At 37.5% G+C, this 24,146-nt stretch overlaps 1 protein-coding gene and 1 pseudogene across 1 annotated transcript in view; both read left to right on the forward strand.

The window, feature by feature from the left end:
• The window catches only part of Tex11 (testis expressed 11), a 243,360-nt gene that overhangs the window by 180,159 nt on the left and 39,055 nt on the right, over positions 1–24,146 (forward strand). The window contains exons 22-24 of the mRNA XM_090327103.1: positions 6,711–6,781; positions 8,805–8,921; positions 17,135–17,212. Coding sequence (XP_090183229.1) covers positions 6,711–6,781; positions 8,805–8,921; positions 17,135–17,212 — 266 coding nt within the window. The remainder of the gene's footprint in view (positions 1–6,710; positions 6,782–8,804; positions 8,922–17,134; positions 17,213–24,146) is intronic.
• LOC150040937 (small ribosomal subunit protein eS8 pseudogene) lies at positions 1,289–1,884 on the forward strand (annotated as a pseudogene).

A 24,146-nucleotide genomic window follows, 5' to 3' on the forward strand; every position in this document is an offset into this window, starting at 1 on the left:
TACACAATGAAATTCTATGCTGTCATCAGAAAGAATGACATCAAATTTGTAAGGAAATGAAAATACTTGGAAAAAATCATATTAAGTGAGCTGGGAGTTTAGCCTAATGGTAGAGTGCTTGCCTAGCATGCATGAAGATCGGGGTTCAGTTCCAGCCAGAAATGGTGCTGTGGCTCAAGTGGTTGAGCTCTAGTCTTGAGAAAGCCCAAAGACATTGCCCAGGCCCTGAGTTCAAGGCCCAAGACTGACCCCCCCAAAAAAAATCATATTAAGTGAAGTAAGCCAGACCCAAAGGAACATAGGCTCAATGGTTTCCCTCATCTGTAATAATTAGTACACATCCATACTCTCCTAGCAGAGGATTACAATAGCTCAAAACCTATGTACATAAAGTCATCTAGGAGGAGTCTAGGTGAATTGAACTCTAGGATATGGAAGCAAGAGGTTTATCATGTGTGATTGTTGTTCATTAAGAACTGTTATTTCTCTTTTTTTGTTTCCCTTATGGTTAATCTTGTTACTGTATCTGACTTTGTGCCTAATATGCGTGTGTGTGTGTGTGTGTGTGTGTGTGTGTGTGTGTGTGTGTGTGTGTGTTTGAAATAGGTAAGGAAAGGGGGAAAGGAAAATGATTGGGAGGGGGTGGGGAGAGGGAAATGGGGACAAAAACATGAGAAGGGAGATCAGTGTGTGCGAGAAGTAATGCACCTACTACCTGACAAATGTAATTGTAACCCCTCTATACAATATCTCAAAAATAAAATTAAAAAAAATTCATTGTATGGGCCTGGAGGGTGGCCTAGTGGTAGAGTGCATGAAGCCCTGGATGCAATTTCTCAAAACCACTTACACAGAAAAAGCCAGAAGTAGAGCTGTGGCTCAAGTGGTAGAGTGTTAGCCTTGAGAAAGCTCAAAGATAGTGCCTAGGCTCTGAGTTCAAGACTAAGGACTGGCAAAAAAAAAGAATTAGTTCAATATACCACAAAATTTAAAAAAAATAAGGGGAGGGATAGGTCAAAAGGTACTGCAAATGTTAAAGGCTCAAGATGAATTCTATACATTAACCTGCTTTGTTATGTGGTTAAAAATGAATAAATATCCTACAAATTCAAAGTGAGGGAAAGGGTGAGTTGGGAGGAATGGGTAAAAAATGATGAAAGGCATGACATTGATCAAGATGCACTGTATTCATTAACTGCTTTGTTGAATGGCAACACCTTCACACAACTAAAAGATAATAAGTCTTTTTAAAAAGCAATATAAAGTTCTTTTCATTCATTGACCAGTGATGGGCATATCTTGAGACAACTGGCACTACACCACAAGACTGGAGGAAAGAGAAGACTCTACCACAAGAGGCAGAAGTATGAGCTGGGATGATCTGCCACTAACACTAAGATTGACCTCTGTCACAAACACACAGTCTGAGTTGGAAGAGGCAAAAAGCAATACTGTGCTGTTAGGCTGATGTGGGCAACTTTTCCTGGGACTCTGCTTTTTGTGCTCCTAAAGGGTTGTTGGTGTTGTTCTTAATGCATACAGTAACAAGCTGGTCCAAATCAAGCCCCTGGTGAGCAACTGCATTGTCCTCAACAACATATTGTACCTACTGTGATACGAATCCCACTATGTGCCATCCCTGGGCGGCAAGAATGGGGCCAAGCTGACTCCTGAAAGAGATTTAAGAAAATTCTGAAGAAATATAATGAAAAGAAAAGAATGCCAAAAATCAGCTAACTTTTAGAAGAGTAGTTCCCGCAGGGGAAGCTTCTTGCCTACAATGCATCCAGAGCAGGCCAGTGTAGCTGAGCAGATGGCTATGTGCTAGAAGTCAAGGAGCTGGAATCCCATCTAAGGAAGATCAAGGCCCAGAAAGGCAAATAAAGTTGCCCATCCTCCTTAGGTCTTGTAATAAAGTTATTACTTACTCTAAAACAATAACAACAAAAACAACTATAGACAACATTATGCCAAACAGTAAAAAAAAAATGACAGTGGGCCAGGAGTTTGGCCTAGTGGTTGAGTGATTGCCTAGCATGCACGAAAGCCCGGGTTCAATTCCTCAGTACCACATACATAGAAAAAAGCTGGAAGTGGTAGAGCTCTAGCCTTGAGAAAGTCCAAGGACAGTGCTCAGGCAAAAAAAAAAATTGACAGCATTAGCTCTAATATCAGGATCAAAATAAGGTTGTCCACTAGGACCACTCTTATTCAATATTACTTCAAATCTCAGCCAGATCAAAAATCAAGCCAAAGTAATAGAAAAATATGAAAAGACAGTATCCGTTTATCCCTATTTCCAAATGCTTAATATACTCCATTAGATAACCCTTAGATCTGATAAACAGTTTCAGCAAAGTAGCAGGATATAGCATCATAGAGTAGGACAAGCTTTATAATAACAAATCAATGATTGCTTAAAGAATTAACATAAAAAAGTCCATAGCTTTCCCATATACTAACAAAAAACTCACTGAAAAAAGTCTAGAAAATAATTCTGTTCACGATAGCCTCAAAAAGTGTCAAGTCGTAACTTAACCAAAGATACAATGAAATATGTAAAACACTAAAGGGAATGACATTTTCTGGAATCCCTCCATATGGGTAAATCAGATTGAATGGCTATTCTCATACCAAACAACGCTTGATGGCATCATGGTAGATCTACTTCTGTCAGTATCACAAGCACATTGACAGGTATTGGTGGGCATGGGACTGTAGATGCAATCAGACATGAAATCTGGAAGAAGGAGGGAGGCATTTTTGTTAATGGAGCTACAACGACTGAAATTATTCAGCTGGCTTGGCCAGCACAGCAGTACGAAACTATCAGCTGATGAGACTACACCCACACTCCATCACACAGAACCCCTCCAGCTGTGAACCAAAGATCACGTCCTGCTGGGCACCAGTGACTCATCATGCCTGTAATCCTAGATACTCAGGAGGCTAAGATCTGAAAATCACAGTTGGAAGCTAGTCCGGGCAGGAAAATCTGTGAGACTCATTTCAGTCAGCAAAAAGATGTTAGGTGGAAGTGTAGTTCAGATGGTAGAGTAACAGCCTTGAGCAACACAGCTAATGGATAGTACCCAGGCCCCGAGTTCAATTCCCATTACTAGCGTGTATACATGCATGTGCACACATACACACATACAAGCTTGTGTGTGCACATGCATGTATATCATTGTTAATATAAGTATAAAAATTAGGGCTGGGAGTTTGGCCTAGTGGTTAAAGTGCTTGCCTAGCATGCACAAAGACCCAGGTTCAATTCCTTGGTACCACATATACAGAAAAAAGCCAGAAGTGGTGCTGAGGCTCCAGTGGTAGAGCGCTAGCCTTGAGAAAGTCCAAAGACAATGCTCAGGCCCTGAGTTCAAGGTCCAGAACTGGCAAAAAAATAAAAAGGTATAAAAATTAATCCTAAAATTAACACAAAAATATGTAAAGCCTCAAATAGCAAAAGTAACACTGAACAAACACAGATGCTGGTGGTATCACAATACCAAACTTAAAAATCATACTCCAGAACATACTCCAGAAACAAAAACAACATAGCACTGGTACACGAGCAGACATGTAAATCAAAGGAATAGAATGAAAGAATCAGAAATAAAACACATCGATAGCCATCTGATTTTAATTAATAGTACCAAAACATATGTTGCAGAAAAGACAGTCTCTTCAACTGATTTGTACAGAGAAAACTTGAAATATACATGTAGAATACTGGAACTGGCCAGGTGCTGCTGGCTCACACCTGTAATCCTGGAAGCTGAGATCTGAGGATCATGGTTCAAAGGCAGCCCGGGCACAAAAGTCTATGATTCTCTTTTTTTAATTTATTTTTTATTGTAATTGATAGAATGGTTACATTATATTCACCAGATAGAAGGTGTATTACTTCACAAACATTGATACCCTTTCTCATGACATGGTCCCCATTTCCCTCCCCCCTTCCCCCGGTCTGTGAGACTCATGTCAAATTAACCACCAGGAAACCAGAAATGGAAAGAAGCACATAATCCAACTGATAAGTAACCAAATAAATAGGCAATTTTCAAAAGAATTGCATATGGCTAATATATGAAGAAATGCTCAACATCCTTAACCATGAAGTAAATACAAATCAAAATGATACTGATTTCATAACACTTTACTTAGTCTGGGTATCAATAAGAAAGCAAAGAACAATGCTGGCTAGGATGTAGAGAAGAAAGGGAAGCCTTACATTCTGCTGGTGGAAATGTAAATTAGAAAAGCAACTATGAAAATCAGTAAGGAGATTCCTCAAAAGACTAAAAGTGGAATTATCTTAATACACTGCTTTATCATTCTTGGTTATGTAGCCAATAACCATGTTTATAAAAGTTCTAGTTACAATAGTGAAGCTATGGAGTCAGCCTAGGTGCCCAATAGCTGCTAAAAGAAATGAAGTATACACAAACAATGAGGCATTATATTACCATAAAGAAGAATGGGAAATTTCTTATTCATAGGGAAATTAACCTGGAAATTATCAGGTTTAGTGATACAAGCTATAATATTGCATGTTTCTGCTCATGGAATGTAAACTTAAAATGGTCATAATAATAACAACAATAACATAATAAGGCAGCATCCTGGATGGATGAACCAGTGTGGAAGGCACAGTAGAGGTTACTGTGGACAAACATGATTAAACTGTATGCATATATGAAGATAGTATAATGAAACCCACTAAAATACTGTTTGAAAATAGGAGAGGAAGAAGCAGGATTGCGAGAGTAAAACAGAGGAGGTGATTGTGTCCATCTCTGAAAATATCACAAGGAAATTCCTTGGTATAGATAACAGTAATAAAAATTTAAAAAGAAAAATAAAAGCACTATAGAAGAAGGCTCTGAGCTAAAAAAAAATCCCAGAATCGTGTCCCTCCTGCACAAAAGCAACCTTTATGGAAATAGACCAAAGAAAATTCTAGAAATCATATAACAGTCCCAAATATCTGATAGAATAATAAACTGAATTATATTCTGTAAGTATCACAATACTTGACTTCAAAGTATGACCAAGGTACCAATACAAAACCAAACACACCAGTAGAATGGGGGATCTAGAAATAAACTCACTTATGTACAACAATCTGACTCTTGACACAGTTACAAAAAAATGCATTGGAATAAAAGATACCCTCTTTTAGTAAGTGGTGCTGGGAAAAGTGGATTTCCACATGTAGAAAACCACGAGACCAATATAAAAATCAATTCAAATCAAAGACTTCAATGTAAGATCTCACAAACTTTGGGCCAGGAGTATGGCCTAGTGGTAGAGTGTTTGCCTAGCATGTATAAAGCCCTGGGTTCGATTCCTCGGTACCACATGCACAGAAAAAGCCAGAAGAGGTGCTGTGGCTCAGGTGGTAGAGCATAAACATTGATACAAATATGTACTCTCAGGCTCATTTTATTTGAGATAGGACCTCACTACCATTTGGCTTTGGCTAAGGCTATATAACCATACCCATCACACACACACACACACACACACACACACACACACACACACACACACACGCAGAAATAAAATAAAAAGAGCCCTTGAACACTACTTCTTTGAATGTAATTTGCCCAGCAACATTGGAAATCACTATGTTCTCCAGGAAACTATAAATAGACCTTCTCATGATCCCATTGACCACTTCTGACTATATACCCAAAAGCATCTGCATCAGCTAGCCATAGTGATAATTGCATTCCCATGTTTATTATTGTAGTATTCCAAATCGTACAATAGGAATAGTATTCCAAGTTATAGAGTCAGCTTAGATGTTAATCAATGAATGAATATTTAAGCAGAATGTATTATACTTGATTTTAGTCAGCCAGAAAGGATGCAGTTATATTTTCAAGAATCTGCCTAGAATTAGAGTTTCCCATGTTAGGCACATCAAATCAATCTCAGCAAGACAAGTATTGCATGTTTTCTCTCATATGTGGAACCAGCAAAAAGTGGAATATTGGGATGTGGAAAGAAAGGGCCATTATAAAGAACAGTGACAGAGTTAGATGCCTGTGGCTCACATCTGTAATCCTAGCTACTCCGGAGGTTGAGATCTGAGGATCATAGGTGGAAGCAAGCTTAGGATTACCTTACTCTTATTTCCAATTAACCAGCCAAAAAGCCAGAAGCGGAGTTATAGTTTAAGTGATTGAGTGCCAGCCTTAATGTAAAGGAGAACACCCAGGCCCTGAATTCAAGCCCCAGTATCAGCATAAACAAACACACACACACACACACACACACACACACACACACACACACACACACACCCCAAAAGAAACAAACAATAAAACCCACTGTTTATGCATCTGAGCCATGCTTTTCTTAAGGGTATGGATGTGTCTCCCCCACCTCTGCCCTGCTTTATCTCCATCCCTCCTTTAACCCATTATACTAAAATAAGCCCTTGCTAAAGGTTAAAAAATTCTCTGTCTCCAGTTTTAAAAACAAAATAAAAATCAATAGTGCCTTCCCTATAAGATTGCAAGTGACAAGAATTGGTAAATTCACCTGAAAAAAATTTCTCTACACCCCTATAATTATTAACTTAATCACTTTGTAATCCCTTTAGTAGTATATTAACATAAATGATACCAATAGAGATTATAATGATAATAACTACATAGTAGATGTTTATAATTTTCTTATTTTGTGTTAACTTTCAGCTTGGAACTTGGCAGCACAGTCTCAGAAAGAACCAGTAACAATGAGAGAGTTTCTCATGGTTTCTTATAATGTAAGGATTTTTTTATTAAGTACCTCACATATGAACATAAGGTTCTAACTAGTACTGTTACAGTAAATAGCCAAGTATGGATTTAGATTGGCTTTTAATCTAGGAATTTGCAATGTGTGTCTAAGCAAAAATGATCAAAAGACAATCTCTTCCCTAAAGAACATAATGTAAGAATGTTGAGCAAGGCACCAATGGCTCATGCCTTTAATCCTCAATACCCAGGAGGTTTGAGGATCATGGTTCAAAGCCAGTGTGGAAAGGAAGGCCTATGAAACTCTTATCTCCAATTCAATACCAAAAAGCCAGAAATGGAGCTGTGGCTCAAGTGGTAGAGGACTAGCCTTGAGCAAAAATAATTTCAGGGACTTTGGGTAGGCCCTGAGTTCAAGCCCCAGTACTGGCACCGGAAAAAAAAGTGTCTGGCAAATATCCAGATATGAAAACATCATAGACACCAGTTCTGGATCCTAAAATTCTATAATTACAAAATCTTTACTCTTTTAGGGATTTCAGGCAATGTCCTATACAGGGTAGGAATATGTCAAAGAGTTGCCAGTTGCCAGCTATGCAAACAAGTCTATAGTATTATAGAATATGCATCTGGATACAGCAGAAAGGGACTGAAAAGGGAGCTAGGAAATTTGTGTTTTTTTCATATTTTCTTAAGAGGAGTATTATGTGAATATTTGCAAATTTGTTTTCAATTAAAATCATTTTCCCTGTATGAAACACTGAGCCACACATCCAGTCCTGTTTTTCATTAGTTATCTTTGAGGTAGGGTCTTGCTTTCTGCCCCCAGCATGTGGCTGGACTGTGATTGATATATTTTAGATTTTGTGTAGTTGCTAAGATGATGGATTTGTGCTACCCACATCCATCTTCCATCCACTGAGACACATGGAAACTTTTGCCCTACCTGCTTGGAGCCACAAGCCTCCCAATCTCACCCTTACACATAGTCTAGGATGACAAGGGCATACTACTGTGTAGAGTTGAGAAGGACTTTCTTGCACTTTTCTGCTGTGGCTGGCATCAAAATGTGCCCTTCCCATTCTTAGCCTCTGAAGTAGAGGGGATTACAGATGTAACCTGGCTGCTGTTACAAGCATCTAAAAGTGGTCATTAGCCTAGAGGTTAAATGACAGAAAGAGGACTGAGTATTAATGAAGGAATAAAGGGGAAGGGGCTAGAGAATTTTCCTGATGCGTATTTGGAAATACATAAGCTTATAAGTTAAAATCATGAAGTGTTTCAAATTTTAGAGCTGGAAAGAATTGGAGAGATTATGTATTCCCTAACCTTACCTAGGAATAGTCTGAGATGTCAATTCACTGGGGGTCTTGAGATTCTGTTAACTCACTGATGGTCATGGTTGTGATTATTCAATGTGAAGGGCATAAATTAACAGTCTCATTAAGTATAATGACCATCTTCATTAGGTGGGTAAGTCAGTCTTAGTTCTGACATTTATGATAATACTTGTGAGATTGCCATGTAGGAATCCAAGTGACCTGGCATGTTATTGTAGTCTAAGCCTGAGAGTTGTTTTTCTAAAAGTGAAGAGCGAGGTTTCATGATGAGGCTATCCCTAATGCCTGTCACGATTTCACCTTGTCTCTTTCAACCACAACAATATATGTACTAATTTCAGTTCCATCTAATCCAAAGGGAAACATATTTGCCAAGGGGAAAATCACTTAGAAATTACAGCATAAATTGAGAAGTGAATCACTACCTAGAAATACAGGAGCAAATGAGAGCACTTGTCACTGAGAAAGATAGGCAAAGTGAAGAAATGAAGCTTTTTTATCTCTAGGAAGGTGCTGAAAAACAATAGAAAGCAATGTAAAATTAAAACTGTAAATCAGCGTTACAGTCCATTTCATTTCTAGGGTATCATGTGGTTTTTCCAGCTGACTTTTCTTAGTCAGAGACAGGATGTTGCTGATTTTCATTCTGATTGTTTGTGTTCACCTGACAAAATTGGCACTATTCATTGATGCTCTGCTTATTTCTTATCAGCTGTCCCTGCTTTGTCCTTCTGATAAAGTAATTCTGATTGCACAGAATACATGTTTGCTTTTGGCAACTGCAATTGATCTGGAGCAAGGAAGAAAAGCTGCAACAACTATTGAAGAGGTAATGTGCAACCTTCAATGAAAACATGAGAGTGAAATGCTACGGGTGTTTACTTTCCCTGATATAATTTTTGTTGACTTCAAAGAACCCTTTCCTCCATTCTGGCAACATCTTGATTTCAAATGTTTGCAATGGCTAATTCCCTCCTAACAAGCAAAGGTTATATTTGCCTTAGCTTCTTCCTTCAGAAGATTAAATATGTCTTCTAAAATGTGTTCCTTTTCAGAGATCACTCTTTTTTTAAAATGTTCTTTTTTTCATATATTTTTATTGTAATTAATAGAAGGGTTACATGACATTTGCCAGATAGATGGTGCATTAATTCCCATACATTGATACCCTTTCACATGTCTTGGTCCCCATTTGCCTCCCCCCCAACCCTACCCCTCATCTTGTTTTCCCCCCTTCCCTATCCAATTTCAAATAACCAAATACAAATATATCCAATAAATCAGGTAATGAAGTGAGATACTGTAACAATATGAGATAACCAAGGGACAGCAAAAGAGATGAGAGATAACATAGTACCTTAAGAACAACAATCATTCATTATATGGCTTATGTTTCTATATCCTAGAGATCCTTTCATTTAGCATCCTACTATATGGCCTTTTGTATCAACGTTTTGCTCTATTGCAAATCTCTGCTAGTAGAGCCCAAGGTTTCTACTGATTATGACAAATGAGGGAAACCATTGAGCCTAAGTTCCTTTGAGTCTGGCTTACTTCACTTAATATGATCTTTTCTAAGTCTTTCCATTTCCTAACCAATGGGGCTTAACTAAGAATGTAAAGGACCTTTTTGATGAAAACTTAAAAACCCTGAAAAAGGAAATTAAAGCAGAACTGAGGAAATGGAAAAACCTCCCATGCTCCTGGATTGGAAGAATCAATATCGTGAAAATGACAATCTTGCCAAGGGCTATCTACAAATTCAATGCAATACCCATAAATAGCCCAATGTCATTCTTTAAAGAAATAGAAGAGGCATTCCAAATTTTCATATGGAATAATAAAAGAACCCGTATAGCAAAAACACTTCTTAGCAGAAAGAACAGTGCAGGAGGAATTTCAATACCAAACTTTAGACTCTATTACAGAGCTATAATTATCAAAACAGCTTGGTACTGGCACAAGGACAGGCCTGAAGACCAATGGAATAGAACTGAAGACCCAGATATTAAACCACAGACCTATGGCCACCTAATCTTTGACAAGGGAGCCAAAAAAATAGAATGGAAGACAGACAGCCTCTTCAACAAGTTGTGCTGGCAGAACTGGTTAAACACCTGCAGAAAACTAAAGTTGGATCCTTCTTTGTCACCCTGTACTAGAATTAACTCCAAATGGATCAAAGACCTGGAGGTAAAAGCCGACACTCTGAAAACTTTACAAGGAGATACACTAGACCTCCTTGGCACAGGTCGAAACTTTAATAAGGACCAAGAATCACAACAAATCAGAGAAAGGCTGGATAAGTGGGACTGCATTAAACTGTGGAGCTTTTGTATGGCAAAGGACATAGCTAGTAAACTAATCAGGAAGCCTACAGAGTGGGAAAAGATCTTCACCAACCAAACAACGGACAAAGGCCTCATATCTAAAATATATCAACAACTCAAATAATTGAATCCCTCCAAAACTAATATCCAAAGTAACAACCATCCCATTAAAAAATGGGCCAAAGACTTAAAGAGAGTCTTCTCTGAAGAAGAAACAAAAATGGCCTATAGAATGTTCTTAAAACCCTTTTCTTCATTATTTTCATGTGGCCCATAGGACACTATCCTCCACTTAATGTTTCCTTTCATGTATTTTTTCCTGTGGAAGACCTCGTCTATTTACAAAGATTTGATAAACTTTGGCAATGATGTTCTTTTGTTTTTTTTCTCCTCACCGATTTCATTTTATAAGAAACTCATTTTTTGTGCCAGTCCTAGAGCTTGAATTTAGAACTTGGGCAATGACTTGAGCTAATTTGCTCAAGGTTAGCACTCTGCCACTTGAGCCACAGGGGGTTCGCATGTACGAGCACGTGTGTGTGTGTGTGTGTGTGTGTGTGTGTGTGTGTGTGTGTGTGTGTCACAGTTTGTTTTTCCTGGCTGGACTGGCTTTCAACCTTAATCCTCAGATCTTAGCCTCCTGAGTAGCTAGGACTATAGGTGTGAACCACTTAGATTCGGCTTCATTAACTCATTTTAAACAAGGATTCTGAATTACTTGCCTTTGTCTGAATCCAGCATTCTCTCTCCTTCCCCCCCCCCATCTCTCCTTTTTTTGTGTGCTAGTTATTTTGATATAAGGTGTCAGTTTTTTCCTGAACATATGCCTGGACTGTGATCCTCCTGATTTGTGCCTCTTGTCATAGCAGCCATGACAGGTACACATCACCATGTTTACCTTTTTTTCCACTGACATAAAATGTCACAAATCTTTTTGCCCAGGCTAACTTGGACCTGTGATCTTGTTTAATCTATGCCCTCTGAAATAGCTATTACAGGCATAAAGCCACCATGCCCAAGATAGCAAAGTGAAAACAAATATGCTTAACAGTCAAAAGTAAATGAAATTAATTTCTCAATAAATATCTTTGCTTCACTAAACAATAGTAGTGAGCCGGATGCAGTGGCTCACGCCTGTAATCCTAGCTACTCAGGAGGCTGAGATCTGAGCATCAAGGTTCAAAGTCAGCCCGGGCACAAAAAGACCTGAGACTCTTATCTCCAATTAATCTCTAGAAAACAGGAAGTGGGGCTTGGCTCAAGGGTAGGGTGGTAGCCTTGAGCTGAAGAGCTCAGGGACAATGCCCAGGCTCAAGGGTAGGACTGAGCCCAGGTCCAGTTCAAGACCCATCACAAACACACACAAAAATAGTACCATCCAGTTCTTTTAAAAAGTTTTTCCTTTTCAATTTGTGGTCCTGGATTTCTTAAATTGTATCTCAGTGAATAAAGATCAAATTGGCACAAAGAAACCATCATCATTCTTAAGTATACTTCTTACTTATTTTGTTTCTAACAATTGGTATGTGTGTGTGTGCGCATGCACGCCAGTATTGGTTCTTGAACTCAGGTCCTTTGCACTCTTGTTTTTTTTCTTTTTTGTTGTTTTGAGACAGTGTAGTAGTAGGTAGCCCAGGCTGGACTTGTCCTCCTAATCCGATTGCGTCAGCCTCTTGAGTGCTGGGACTACAGGTGTCTACCACCACACTTGCCCCGCATGATGACATTTTTTAAGTCTCCAGTGTAACTCACCAGCCTCAAATTGATCTTTGTAACCCAGCTTGGCCCAAACTCAGGATCAACCTATCCCAGCTTCCTATGGGCATGTGCCGTCATGCTCAATTTCAGCCTGTAGTTGAAGTGTAAATGTATATAGCTGTACTCTGTTCTCTAAACTCTCATAGGCTCAAGTGTTCCCAAGTAAGAGGAAAAAAGAATACAGATAAACTAGATAATCCTACCCACATTGTCTCTATTAGAGAAAGTGGAAAAAAGGTTTTAGAACATTACAGTAATTTGTTAATATTCACATTTTTCCCCCTAGAAGAGGGCGGAGTAAATGACCAACTGGGAAAGTCAGGCTTATAGGCCAGTTCTGTACAGCCTGCACACTAAGAATAGTTTAGGGGGCTGGAAGTGTGGCCTTGTGTTAGAGTGCTCACATAGCATACATGAAGCCCTGGGTTTGATTCTTCGTTACGACATATACATAAAAGCCAGAAGGGAAGCTATGGTTCAAGTGGCAGTGCACTATCATTGAGTAAAATCGTCCAGGGACAGTGCCCAGTCCCTGAGTTCAAGCCCCAGGATCGCAAAAGAACAAAAAGAATGCTTTTTACTTTTTTTTTAAAGTGTTGTGATTGAAAATACAGATACACGAAAACAGGTATATGTGAATAGAAAAGCCTAAAATATTTAACTGATAATTCATACACAACAAAAGTGTCCTGATCCTTTTGATTATTTTTTCTTTTTGATCTGAGACCAGAATTCAAACTGAGTACATAGTGCTTTTGCTCATTGACTAGCACTTTACCAACTGATCCATTCCTCCAACCCTACCTTGGTATTTAACACACTTTCTGAGGTACAATTTGTGCGCATTATAATTCACTCATTATTTTCATTTTTAATATGCTGAGAATGAAACCAGGGCCTCGTGCATGCTATACAAGCATAATACCAATGAACTGTACTCGCATTTTAAATTTACTCATTTGCATGTACTCTTTTTAGAAGATTCAGACATGTGCAACCAGCAACGTAACATGTCTGTCGAACATCTTCATCATCCTACAAAGTAAACCCCTTACCCACTGGCAATTATTCCTCATCCCTGCCACCATCTCAAATGTATTTTCTGCAGTTTTGTCTATTCTAAGTATTTTATATAAATGTCATATAATCTGTAGTCTTTTCTGACTGGCTTCCGTTAGAAAACTTCCAATGTTTCTAAGGCTTTCCATAATACAGTATGTATCAGTATTTCATGCCTTTTTATTGTTGAAAAACATTTTATTGTGCAAATGTATCAATTTTTGCTTATCTATTCATTCATAGATGGGCACTGGCAGTTTCCAATTTTCAGCTATTATGAATAAGGCTATGCTAAACAATCAGGTACACATTTTGTGTAGACAATTTTTCCTTTTGGTATTCATAGAATTTAGATTGATGGCATAGTCTATGGATGTTTATTTGACCTTGTTTGTTTATGGTGTTGTTTAAACCTGCTCTGTTCTGGATGCTTTTCTGCCCAGTTGTTTTAGCCATTATTTACAACAGGATGATGAAGTCTCCAATTTAGCATTCTTTCCATCCTTTTTCATTCAATCTAGTGTCTTTGGATCTAATGCCTATTTCCTACAACAGATTATAGCCATGTTTTAACAAATAGGCTGTGACAATTTCTTCCTTTTATTACATTATTTTTAATCTAGGCAGATTTAATGTTTTTGTTATATGGTCTGCCATTTTTTTTTGGTTTCTTTATTCCTCAGATTTTTTTTTTTTTAGTTTTAATGCCCTCCTTTCTTTTGTATTAAGTGAGTGTAGTATTTTAGTCTCTTTAATAAATTTTATAAAGTATGTTTAGTGATTTTCTTAGTGAATGTTCAAAAGCTTACAATAGAGATGTTAATTTGTCTGCATCCAAGTCTGATTACAATAGTTTAGAGCACTATTACTTTTGTTCCATTACTATGCAGTATGAGGTCCTCACAAAGGCCAAGCAAATGTTTTTCAACTGTACTATTATCCTCAACTCCTTATCATTTGGCATATGTTATCCCTAATGAGTCCCATTGTTCTTAAAGAGAAGTCAGCTATTAATCTTTTGTGTGTGTATTATTAATATCTCGTGTGTGTGATGGAGTGGGTAGGTGTAGGTATATTGATGTCAGTCCCAGGGCTTGAACTCAGAGCCTGAGCATTGTCCTTGAGCTTTTTTGTTCAAGCCTAGAATTCTACTACTTGGACCACAGCTCCATTTCTGACTTTCAGGTTGTTGATTGAAAATCAGTCTTACAGACTTTGTTGTCCAGCCTGGCTTCAAACTAGAAATCCTCAGACCTCAGCCTTCTAGTAACTAGGATTACAGATGTGAGCCACCAGCATCTGGCTCACCTGTTCATCTTAATGAGATTCCTTTGTATTTGATGAGTTTTCTCTCTATCTCTCTTTAATTTTTACTGTTTTTCCTTCTTTACATGTGGTAGCCTTTAGTTTTTTACACATATTCAAGGTAGCATTGAAATATAAATCTATTCAATTTAACACTTGAGCCTTTTCAGAGTCAGGGTTTCTTTTTGTTATCTGTTCCTTTCTTTTCTATGAGTCAAATTTTTCTTTGTATTTATGTAGCTTGTCATTTTCATTGAGAAGTAGACATTTTAGATATTATGGTATCTTTGATACTGACCTCCTGTAGGGCTTGATATTGTTAATATTTGTTATTTCTTATTTGTTTCATGAATTGGCTTGGCTAGTATAGTAAAGTTTGTTTCTCCACAGTGTGCAGACTCTTAGATAACTCCTTAGAGGGCAGTTTTTGTAGTGAAATCCCTTTGACCCATCTTCCTAGAAAAAAGCAGATGACAGTTTTAGTGGAATGCTTTAATACTACCTCTTATGTAATTTCCCTGTTATACTTGTAAATAGTTTTCTTCTACTAATTTTCCATGCAGCTGGTATTCTAGACTAATTTCCTAATTTCAAATGTGTTTCTTCCTTTCCTCTTTGTGGTATGTGTGTGGAGGGGGTGTTAAAAAGCCATTGGAAAGAAATTGCTCCATAGTGAGATCCAATTAAAAAAAATCCTTTTCCAGATGGGCAACAGTGGTTCAGGCATGTAATCCTAGCTGCTCAGAAGCTGAGATCTGAGGATTGTGGTTCAAAGCCAGCCTGGGCACTACAAAGTCCGTGAGACTCTCATCTCCAATTAATCACTGGGAAACCAGTTGTGGTGTTGTGGCTCAAGTGGTAGAGTGCTAGCTTTGAGCCGAAGAGCTCAGGATCAGTGCCCAGGCTCAAAGTTCAAGTACAATGACCAACAAAAAAAAAAAAGAAAAGAAAAGAAAAGAAAAGAAAAGAAAAAGTTCCTTTTCTAGAGGGATAGGGATCATCATTGCCTGTTTGTGTGAGTCTCTCTGTAAACTTCAAGTGAGTCGACTGTTTTCTATTGATACCGTCGAGCCACCAGCCTTCTCTCACTTGTTCACTACCAAAATATTCATGGCTTTTCACAGTGCTCTTAGATTTGAACTACTTTGGTCTCTGTTGGAATTGCAATAATTCCCCTAACAGACAAATACTCCTTTCACTTAGCAGAAAATGAACCTCTATTTTGGAACTATGGGCAGAGATTTTGGTCCAATTCTATCAGAGAGAAAGCCTAGCTCTATGAGTGGAAGATGGGATACATTTTTTGTCTTGCCTCTCCCACTCTCCCAACATGGAAATTCTGTTCTTTGGGGAAGGGGAAGTCCTGGGGTTTGAACTCAGGGCCTGAGCTCAAGGCAAGTGGTCTACCACTTGAGCCACAGCACCATTTCCGGCTTTTTCTGTGTATGTAGCATTGAGGAATTGAATACAGGGCTTTCTGCATGTGAGGCAAAGCACACTACCATCAAGCTACATTCCCAGCTCTATGGAAATTCTATTTTATAGAGAGACTGGGTTAAGAACAATTGAGATCCAGTATTCAGAATTAGCCTGGTCTAGTGTAGCTTTTGTCTTACAAATAGGGGTAGATGAACACAATTCCAGACCTTTCAGTTGTGTTTCTTTATTATAATAGAGGTTCTGTGGTAGAAACCTTGGGGTAGAAGGGGCGGGTAATGAGAAGTGCCTGAAATCTAGCTCTCCTAGGAATCCCTAGCCTGGAAATCTGTCCACACCTACCTAATGCAGTGCTTCCATCACACTGAGTCAGAGAGTGGTAGGGAAGTCATGGCTCAAATGTCACAGGTTCTTACTGTTCTTATAAGTACTTAGTAGATATATGGAATATATTTTTTCATTATCTGTATTCCTTCAGGGCAGTTTCCTGGGACTTTACATAATTATATTGTATTTGTTTTGATTTTGCTGGCTTGAACCAAGAGCTTTTCTCTGTTTGGCAGTCATCCTACTGCTGAGATATCTCCCAGCACTACCTAATTGTGTTATAAGTTTCATTTGTTATTTTTGTTTTGCTTGAAAAAGGGTCTGTGGAGATCCACAGAATACCACTTGGGAAATATTTCTCTTTGGATCTAAATTATTAAAGAAATCGATAAGTAGTACCACATGCAATGGCTCACCCCTGTAGTCTCAGCTACATGAGAGGTCAGAGGTCATAGGTAGGAGGTGCGAAGGAGGGAAGGAAGAAACATGGAACCTTACCTGAAAAATAACTTAAACTAAGTAGGATGGGGATATGGCTCAAGTGGTAGAGTGCCGGCATACTAAATGTGAAGTCCCAGGGCCAAACCCTAGTACTGCCAAAAGAAAAATCAATCGATATGCTTGAAGTTTTCTATTTGATCCTCATTTACTGGAGATATTAAGGAAACCTACATTTAGAGACTAATATTTCTATATCAACTCTCAAATGTGATATTTAAACTATCATTTTAAATGATTTTAATGAAAATTCAGTGGTATTATATTAATTTGCTTAATGCTATTTTTGTTTAGAGCCTAATTATCTTATTACATTGTCGTCAAATAGAATATGCTACTGACTCGTGCGCTTGAACAGATCCAGAAATGTAAAGTCACCTGGAATCTCCTGAAACAAACAGGTACAGTGGGAACTTGAAGCTTGCTAGTCATTCTGAAAGGAGCTTAGAATCAGAATAACCAAATGTTTATTTTTCAAATATTTTTTATTGTAATTAATAGAAGGGTTACGTCATATTGACCAGATAGAAGGTGCATTACTTCACAAACATTGATACCCTTTCTCATGTCTTGGTCCTCATTTCCCTCCCCCACCCCTGCCCTTCATCTTGTTTCCCCCCCTTCCCTAACATCATTCTAAATAACCTAATAAATATATATACAATATATCAGATAACAAGGTAAAATACTGTAAACATATGAGATAACCAAGGGACAGCAAAAGAGTTGAGAGATAACATAGTACATTAAGGACAACAACCACTTATTATATAGCTTTTGTTTCTATATCCTAGAGGTCCTTTCATTTAGGTCATACTATATGGCCTTATGTATCTAGGTTTTGCTCTATTATAAATCTCTGCTAGCAGAATAACCAAATGTTTTATCACCAAAAATTTGTTACCAGAAATTTGTGCAATATTTAATAACCAGTCAAATGATTCTTTTGAAACAAAGATTTCTGCGCTATATGTTATTATTGTGATTTCACAACACACAGCGTGGAGTGAGAGTGTTACTCACTTTGCTTAAAAAAATAAAACCCTAATAGAAAGCATAAAAGGAGGATCATTGTTGTGTAACATAACATTATTGTTCTTGTGTCACCAGATTTGATGTGATCAAAAATTTAATGTAGACTATAAAGTTTTCCAAACCACAATCAAAATATCAGATATTCTTAAAATTCATTACGAAATTATCATAATTAAATGTTTTTAAGTAGTTTGTTACATTTTAGGCACTAAAGATGGTATTTGGCTCAGGGTGTACACAGCTTTTCAAGTGCAAAGTCCTGAGTCCAAACCCAGTACCACCACTGAAAAAAAAGGATAGCATTGCTCTTAGTTACAGGTAAACATTTTAAAGTATATTGAATGGAATAATATGTTTTTTTCAGATCCTAGGGATAATTATTATTTTTCTGTTATAAACTATGAATATACTGAATTATAATAACAGTTTTTCTAAGATAAAGTTATCATTTTATTCTTGGAAATGTGTGTGTGTGTGTGTGTGTGTGTGTGTGTGTATGCTGGTCTAGGACTCAAAGTCAGGGTTAGGGCATTGTCCCTGAGCTATCTTTGCCCAAGGCTAGCACTCCACCACTTGAGCCACAACTCCACTTATGGCTCTTTTGGTTAATTGGATTTAAGGGAATGTGTGTACCAGTCCTGAATGCTATCCTTGAGCTTTATTGCTCAAGGCTAGTACTGTATCACTTGGGGCTACTACTCCACTTCTAGCTTTTTTGATGTTTAATTGTATCTAGGATTCTCATGGACTTTCATGGTTTGAAACCTGCCAGGCATGATCCTATATACAGAAAGTCCCACAGAAACCAGAAGCTATGAATCCAGCAAAGTTTCAGGTATAAGATTAATATGCAGTGCTAGGCGTGGTGGCTCATGCTTGTAATCCTAGCTACTCAGGAGGCTGAGATCTGAGCATCAAGGTTCAAAGCCAGCCAGGCACTAAAGAACCTGAGATTGTTTTCTCCAATTAACCCCTAGAAAATGGGAAGTGAGGCTTGGCCCCAAGGGTAGAGCTATAGCCTTGAGCTGAAAAGCTCAGGGACAGCGCCCAGGCCAAGTTCAAGTCCCATGAACCCCCCCCCCCAAAAAAAAAGATCAACATGCAAAAATTAGATGTGTTTTCATGTATCAGAAATGAACAAACTAAAAGGGAAATAAAACAATTTAACAATTTAATCTATAATAACTCCAAAAGAATAGAATACCTAGGAACAATTTTAACCAGACTAAATTTTCTGTATATAGAATCATGTCATCTATAAACTGTGATTTCTTTATTCTTCCCACTTTGGGTATCTTACATTTCCTTTTCTTTTTTCTTTTAAATTTTATTTTAAAGGTGATGCACAGAGTGGTTACAATTACATAAGTCAGTGTCAGCCCCTCCTTCATCTCTCCTAGTTTTTCCCCTCCCATCTCCTCTCCACCCCCAAGTTGAATAGTTTATTTCCAATGTAGTGTCTAGGGTTACTGCTGACTTGGTTTACCTTTTGTCCTAAGGTTTCTGTTGTCTCCTTTCTTTCTCTTATCTAATTTCTTGGCCTCAAATTCCAGTACAATATTCAATAGCCATGATAGAAGTGACTTGTTTCTGGTATCAAAGAGAAAGCATTCAATCCTTCAGTATGTCTGTTAGCTACGAATTACATATACATATGTGTGTATGTGCTGTATTAAACTGAAGATATTCCATTCAAAATGTCCTAGAAAATTGCGTGTGTGTGTGTGTGTGTGTGTGTGTGTGTGTGTGTGTGTGTGTGTGTGTGTCAGACCTAGGGTTTGAACTCAGGGCCTTGATGCTATTCTTGAGCTTTCATGCTCAAGGCTAGCACTCTACCACTAGGGTCACAGCTCCACTTCCAGCTTTTTAGTGTTTAATTCTAGATAAGAGTATTATAGACTTTCCTGTTTGGGTTGATTTGAAATCATGATTCTTAGTTCTCAGCTTGCTGAGTAGCTAGGATTACAGGTATAAGCCACTAAAGCCTAGTGTTCTGAACATTTTTAATCATGAGAAGATCTTAGGTTGTACCAATTTGCTTTTATACACAATTCAGTTGATTGTAGGTTTTTTCCCTTTGTTCTCTGTGAACCATGTCTTTGGGAGGTTTTGGATTAGTACTTATTATATGTTTCTTGATTTTCTTTCTTTCTCTTTCTCTTTCTTTTTCTCTCTCTCTCCCTTTCTCTCTCTCCCTTTCTCTCTCTCTTTCTTTCTTTCTTTCTTTCTTTCTTTCTTTCTTTCTTTCTTTCTTTCTTTCTTTCTTTCTTTCTTTCTTTCTTTCTTTCTTTCTTTCTTTCTTGTTGTTGGTTATAAGGCTTGAACTCTGGGCCTGGACGCTGTCCCTGAGCTTCTTTGTGCTCAAGGCTAGTCAGTACTCTAACACTGAGCCACAGCGCTACTTCCGGTTTTCTGAAGAAAGACTCTCACAGGGACTTTTGTGCTGGGGTTGGCTTTGAACCTTGATCCTCAGATCTTAGCCTCCTGAGTAGCTAGGATAAGAGGTGTGAGCCACCAGCACCCGGCTCTTGACATTGTCAGCTTCTCTTTATGTCCATTTAGCAAAATTATATGTTTTAGCAATTTGTCATTTCATGCAATTTGTTGTCATATAATAGTTTATATATCACTTATAATCACTTTTATTTATGTAAAAATGAATGAGTTTTTTGATAGAAAGTTCTTTTTTTTCCAGTCCTGTGGCTTGAACTCAGGGTCTGGGCACTGTCCTTGGACACTTTTTGCTCAAGGCTAGTACTCTGCTACATGAGCCCACTTCTGGCTTTTCCTGTGTATTTGGTTCCATGGAATTGAACCCAGGGCTTCGTGCATGCTAGGTGAGCACGCTACCACTTGGCCATGCTCCTGGCCCTACCAGTAGAAAGTTCTTTTTTTTTCTTTGTCAATTTTGTTTATGTGTTTAGTGAGCAAACTCTTGGTTTTACTGTGTTGCTCTTCTATTTTTATTTCAATCATTTCTAATGTTTATTGCCACCTTCTGCTACATTTTGGGATTCATTTGGTCTTCTTTTCGTAGATACTCCAATTTTAAAGATTTGAGATCTTGATTTTTTTTTCTGGGTCATGGAATAAGGCCCTGAGCTCTTCAGCTCAGGGCTACCCACCTGACCCCTGAGCCAAGCCCTACTTCCCATTTTCTAGAGGTTAATTGGAATAAGTCACAGGGTCTTTTGGTGCCTGGGCTGGCTTTGAACCTTGATGCTCAGATCTCAGCCTCCTGAGTAGTTAGGATTACAGGTGTGAGCCACCGTGTCTGGCTTGATATCCTTTTTTTTTAATGTAGGCATTTACTGATAAAAATTTTCTTCTGAGCTCCCAAGTTGTGTTATGCTGTTGACAATTTCATTTATCTATAGGTATTTTCTAATTTCCCTTGTGGGTTTTCCTTCAAGTCATTGCTTTTTGAAAGTATGTTTACAAACTCTACCTATTTGTGAAATTTCCAGCTTTCATTCTGCTACTAATTTTTAGTTTTATTCCAGTGTGACCAGATAATATGCTTTGTTCATCTTAATCATTTCAAATCTCTCTTCCCCTATCTCTGGTTGAGACTTGTTGCCAAACATGGTCCTTGAGAATGTTCCATAAGCACTTGACAAGAATGGGACATTATTTTGTTATTGCTCCATTGAGTGCCCTCCACCTCTCAGCTAAATCTCATTGGTGTACATTGTTGTTCACCTCCACTAATTCCTTGTTGATCTTCTGGCTAGATATCTTGTTCATTATTGAAGCAGTTCAGGAGAGCTCTGTTTACTGTTTCTCTTTGGGTTACAAAAGAATACCAGGACAAGGAGAACATTATAAAATCTCCAGGTATTGAACATAAAGTATGTTATTTCTGTAAATTTTATATGAATGTTTTTATCTATTTTAAAAACAACATAGAAAAGACTGGATAGTGTTTGATTTTAATACTTCTCATGCAACAGTTACAAAAGAATCAAATCAAACTATCCTCAGTACTTCTAACATTTCTGTCTTTATAAGGAAAATGGATCCTTGGAATTTTCTAGAGATCATTTAGAGATCTCAAAAATGCTTTTAGATTTAAAAGATATGTAACATTCTGAAAGTTTAACTTTTAATTCTATATTTGGAGTGCAATTTTTCAAAGGCAAAATCAAGAGCATTTGTAAAAGCGAATAGGGCACTTAAGTAACATGGGTTCATAGGTTGCCTGAGAAACTCTACCTAGTTAACCTATCTAAACAGAGTAACAGTCAAACACTTTCCCAAAAACCCACATATTCAGTAGTAACACTACTCTAGAAATTTATAACTCATTGATAAGTGAGGAAATATTTTTGTTTTTTATTCATCATTTAATAGCTAATAACAAAAAATTAAAAGACAATATAAAGCTCAGAAAAGTATGGTGGCAAAATACAGAATCTTACTATGTAACATGATGGTAGGGAAGGGAGGGGAGAATGGAGAAAAAGGAAGAAGAGATGACATTGTTCAGAAGCAATGTATTTCTGACTTATGGGATTGTAACGCCTTTGAACAACTACTTCATTATCATCATCACCATCATTGTCGTCATCTAATGTTAAAAATAGAATCTACTATCTAAGAAAAATAAACAGAAAATAAAACATACTTCTTACATTGTGGGAGAAGGAATTAATTAGTAAAATGATAAAGCTCATCAAAGTTAAGGTAACTTTGATGTATTTCTCACATATTACATAGTTTTATTTCAGACTTAGGTTTAAGATAGAACAAAAAATTCACTCCTCTAATCTCTATTATATTTAGGGCATCAACCATAATACAAAAAACATGTTAATTTCATAATAACATTTAAACATTTTCCAAAGACTACATGATGTGTGATAATATAATAGATGGAAAGTACAAAGTTAAGAGAATCGAGCTATTTCTATTAAGTCAAGCATTAAGGGCCTTTTCAAAAATGTGAAGCAAACTTCTCAATAGTTTTTAAAGTATAATTATTTATATTGATTTATTTATGGTGGTGGAGGAGATTGAATCCTGGGCTTCATGCATGGTAGGCAAGTGCTCTTCCACAGAGCTCTACCCCAGACCTATAATTATTTTAGTGAAAATTAGCATCAACATGCAATACATTCTTAGCAAATCAATTCACTCAGCAAACATACTGAAATTTTCTGTTTCAATTTCTTAATATAATAAAAACTTATACATATGCAAACATTTTTGAGGTCCTTAGTAATGTTTTCAGAATGCAAAGGGATCCTAATGACAAACAGAAAGCTTGGGAAAACGTGTTCTTGGGACAAGCTCCATGCACATAAAAATAGAGAAGCACAAACTCATTTGTCACTACTGTCATTATGTAATTTCAACTAACTTTCTTTATTATTGTTGGAGGTAGTATGGTGCAGTGGTAGAAGTAGTAATGGTATTTTTCTTTTGCTAGTTCTGGGGCTTGAACTCGGGGCCTGAGCACTGTCCTTGATCTTTCTCAAGACTACAGCTCTACCACTTGAGTCACAGCACCCCTCTGGCTTTTTGTATATATGTGGTACCGAGGAATGGAAACCAAGTCTTTGTGAATGCTAGGCAAGCATTCTACCACTAGTTGAAACTACCAGCCAGTAATGGTATTTTGAGGCACAGTCTCACTACATAGCTTAGGTTGAGCTCAAACTTGTGACTTCTACCTCAGCTTCCCAAGTGCTAGGAATATAAATGGCTGGCACAAATCACTTGTTTTTTTTTTTTTTTTTTTTTTTTGCTGATTTTTTTTTATTTCCTTCTTTTTTTTTATTGTAATTAGTAAAAGGGTTACATGATATTTGCCAGATAGAAGGTGCATTAATTCACATACATTGATGCCCTTTCACATGTCTTGGTACCCGTTTCCCTCCCCCCCCACACCCCCCACCCGTCTTGATTTTCCCCCCTTCCCTATCAAATTTCAAATATCCAAATACAAATAAATTCAATATATCAGATAACAAAGTGAGATACTATACCAATATGAGATAACCAAGGGACAGCAAAGGAGATGAGAGACAACATAGTATATTAAGGACAACAATCATTCATTGTATGGCTTTTGTTTCAGTATCCTGGAGGTCCTTTCAATTAGCTTCACATTATATGTCCTTATGTATCAAGATTTTGCTCTATTGCAAATCTCTGCTAGTAGAGCCCAAGGTTTCTACTGATTATGACAAATGAGGGAAACCATTGAGCCTAAGTTCCTTTGAGTCTGGCTTACTTCACTTAATATGATTTTTTCTAAGTCTTTCCATTTCCTAACAAATGGGGCGATGTCATTCTTTCTG

Source organism: Megascapheus bottae, chromosome X, assembly GCF_031878675.1.
Source record: "Megascapheus bottae isolate mThoBot1 chromosome X, mThoBot2.hap1, whole genome shotgun sequence".
In the NCBI taxonomy this organism is placed as follows: Eukaryota; Metazoa; Chordata; class Mammalia; order Rodentia; family Geomyidae; genus Megascapheus; species Megascapheus bottae.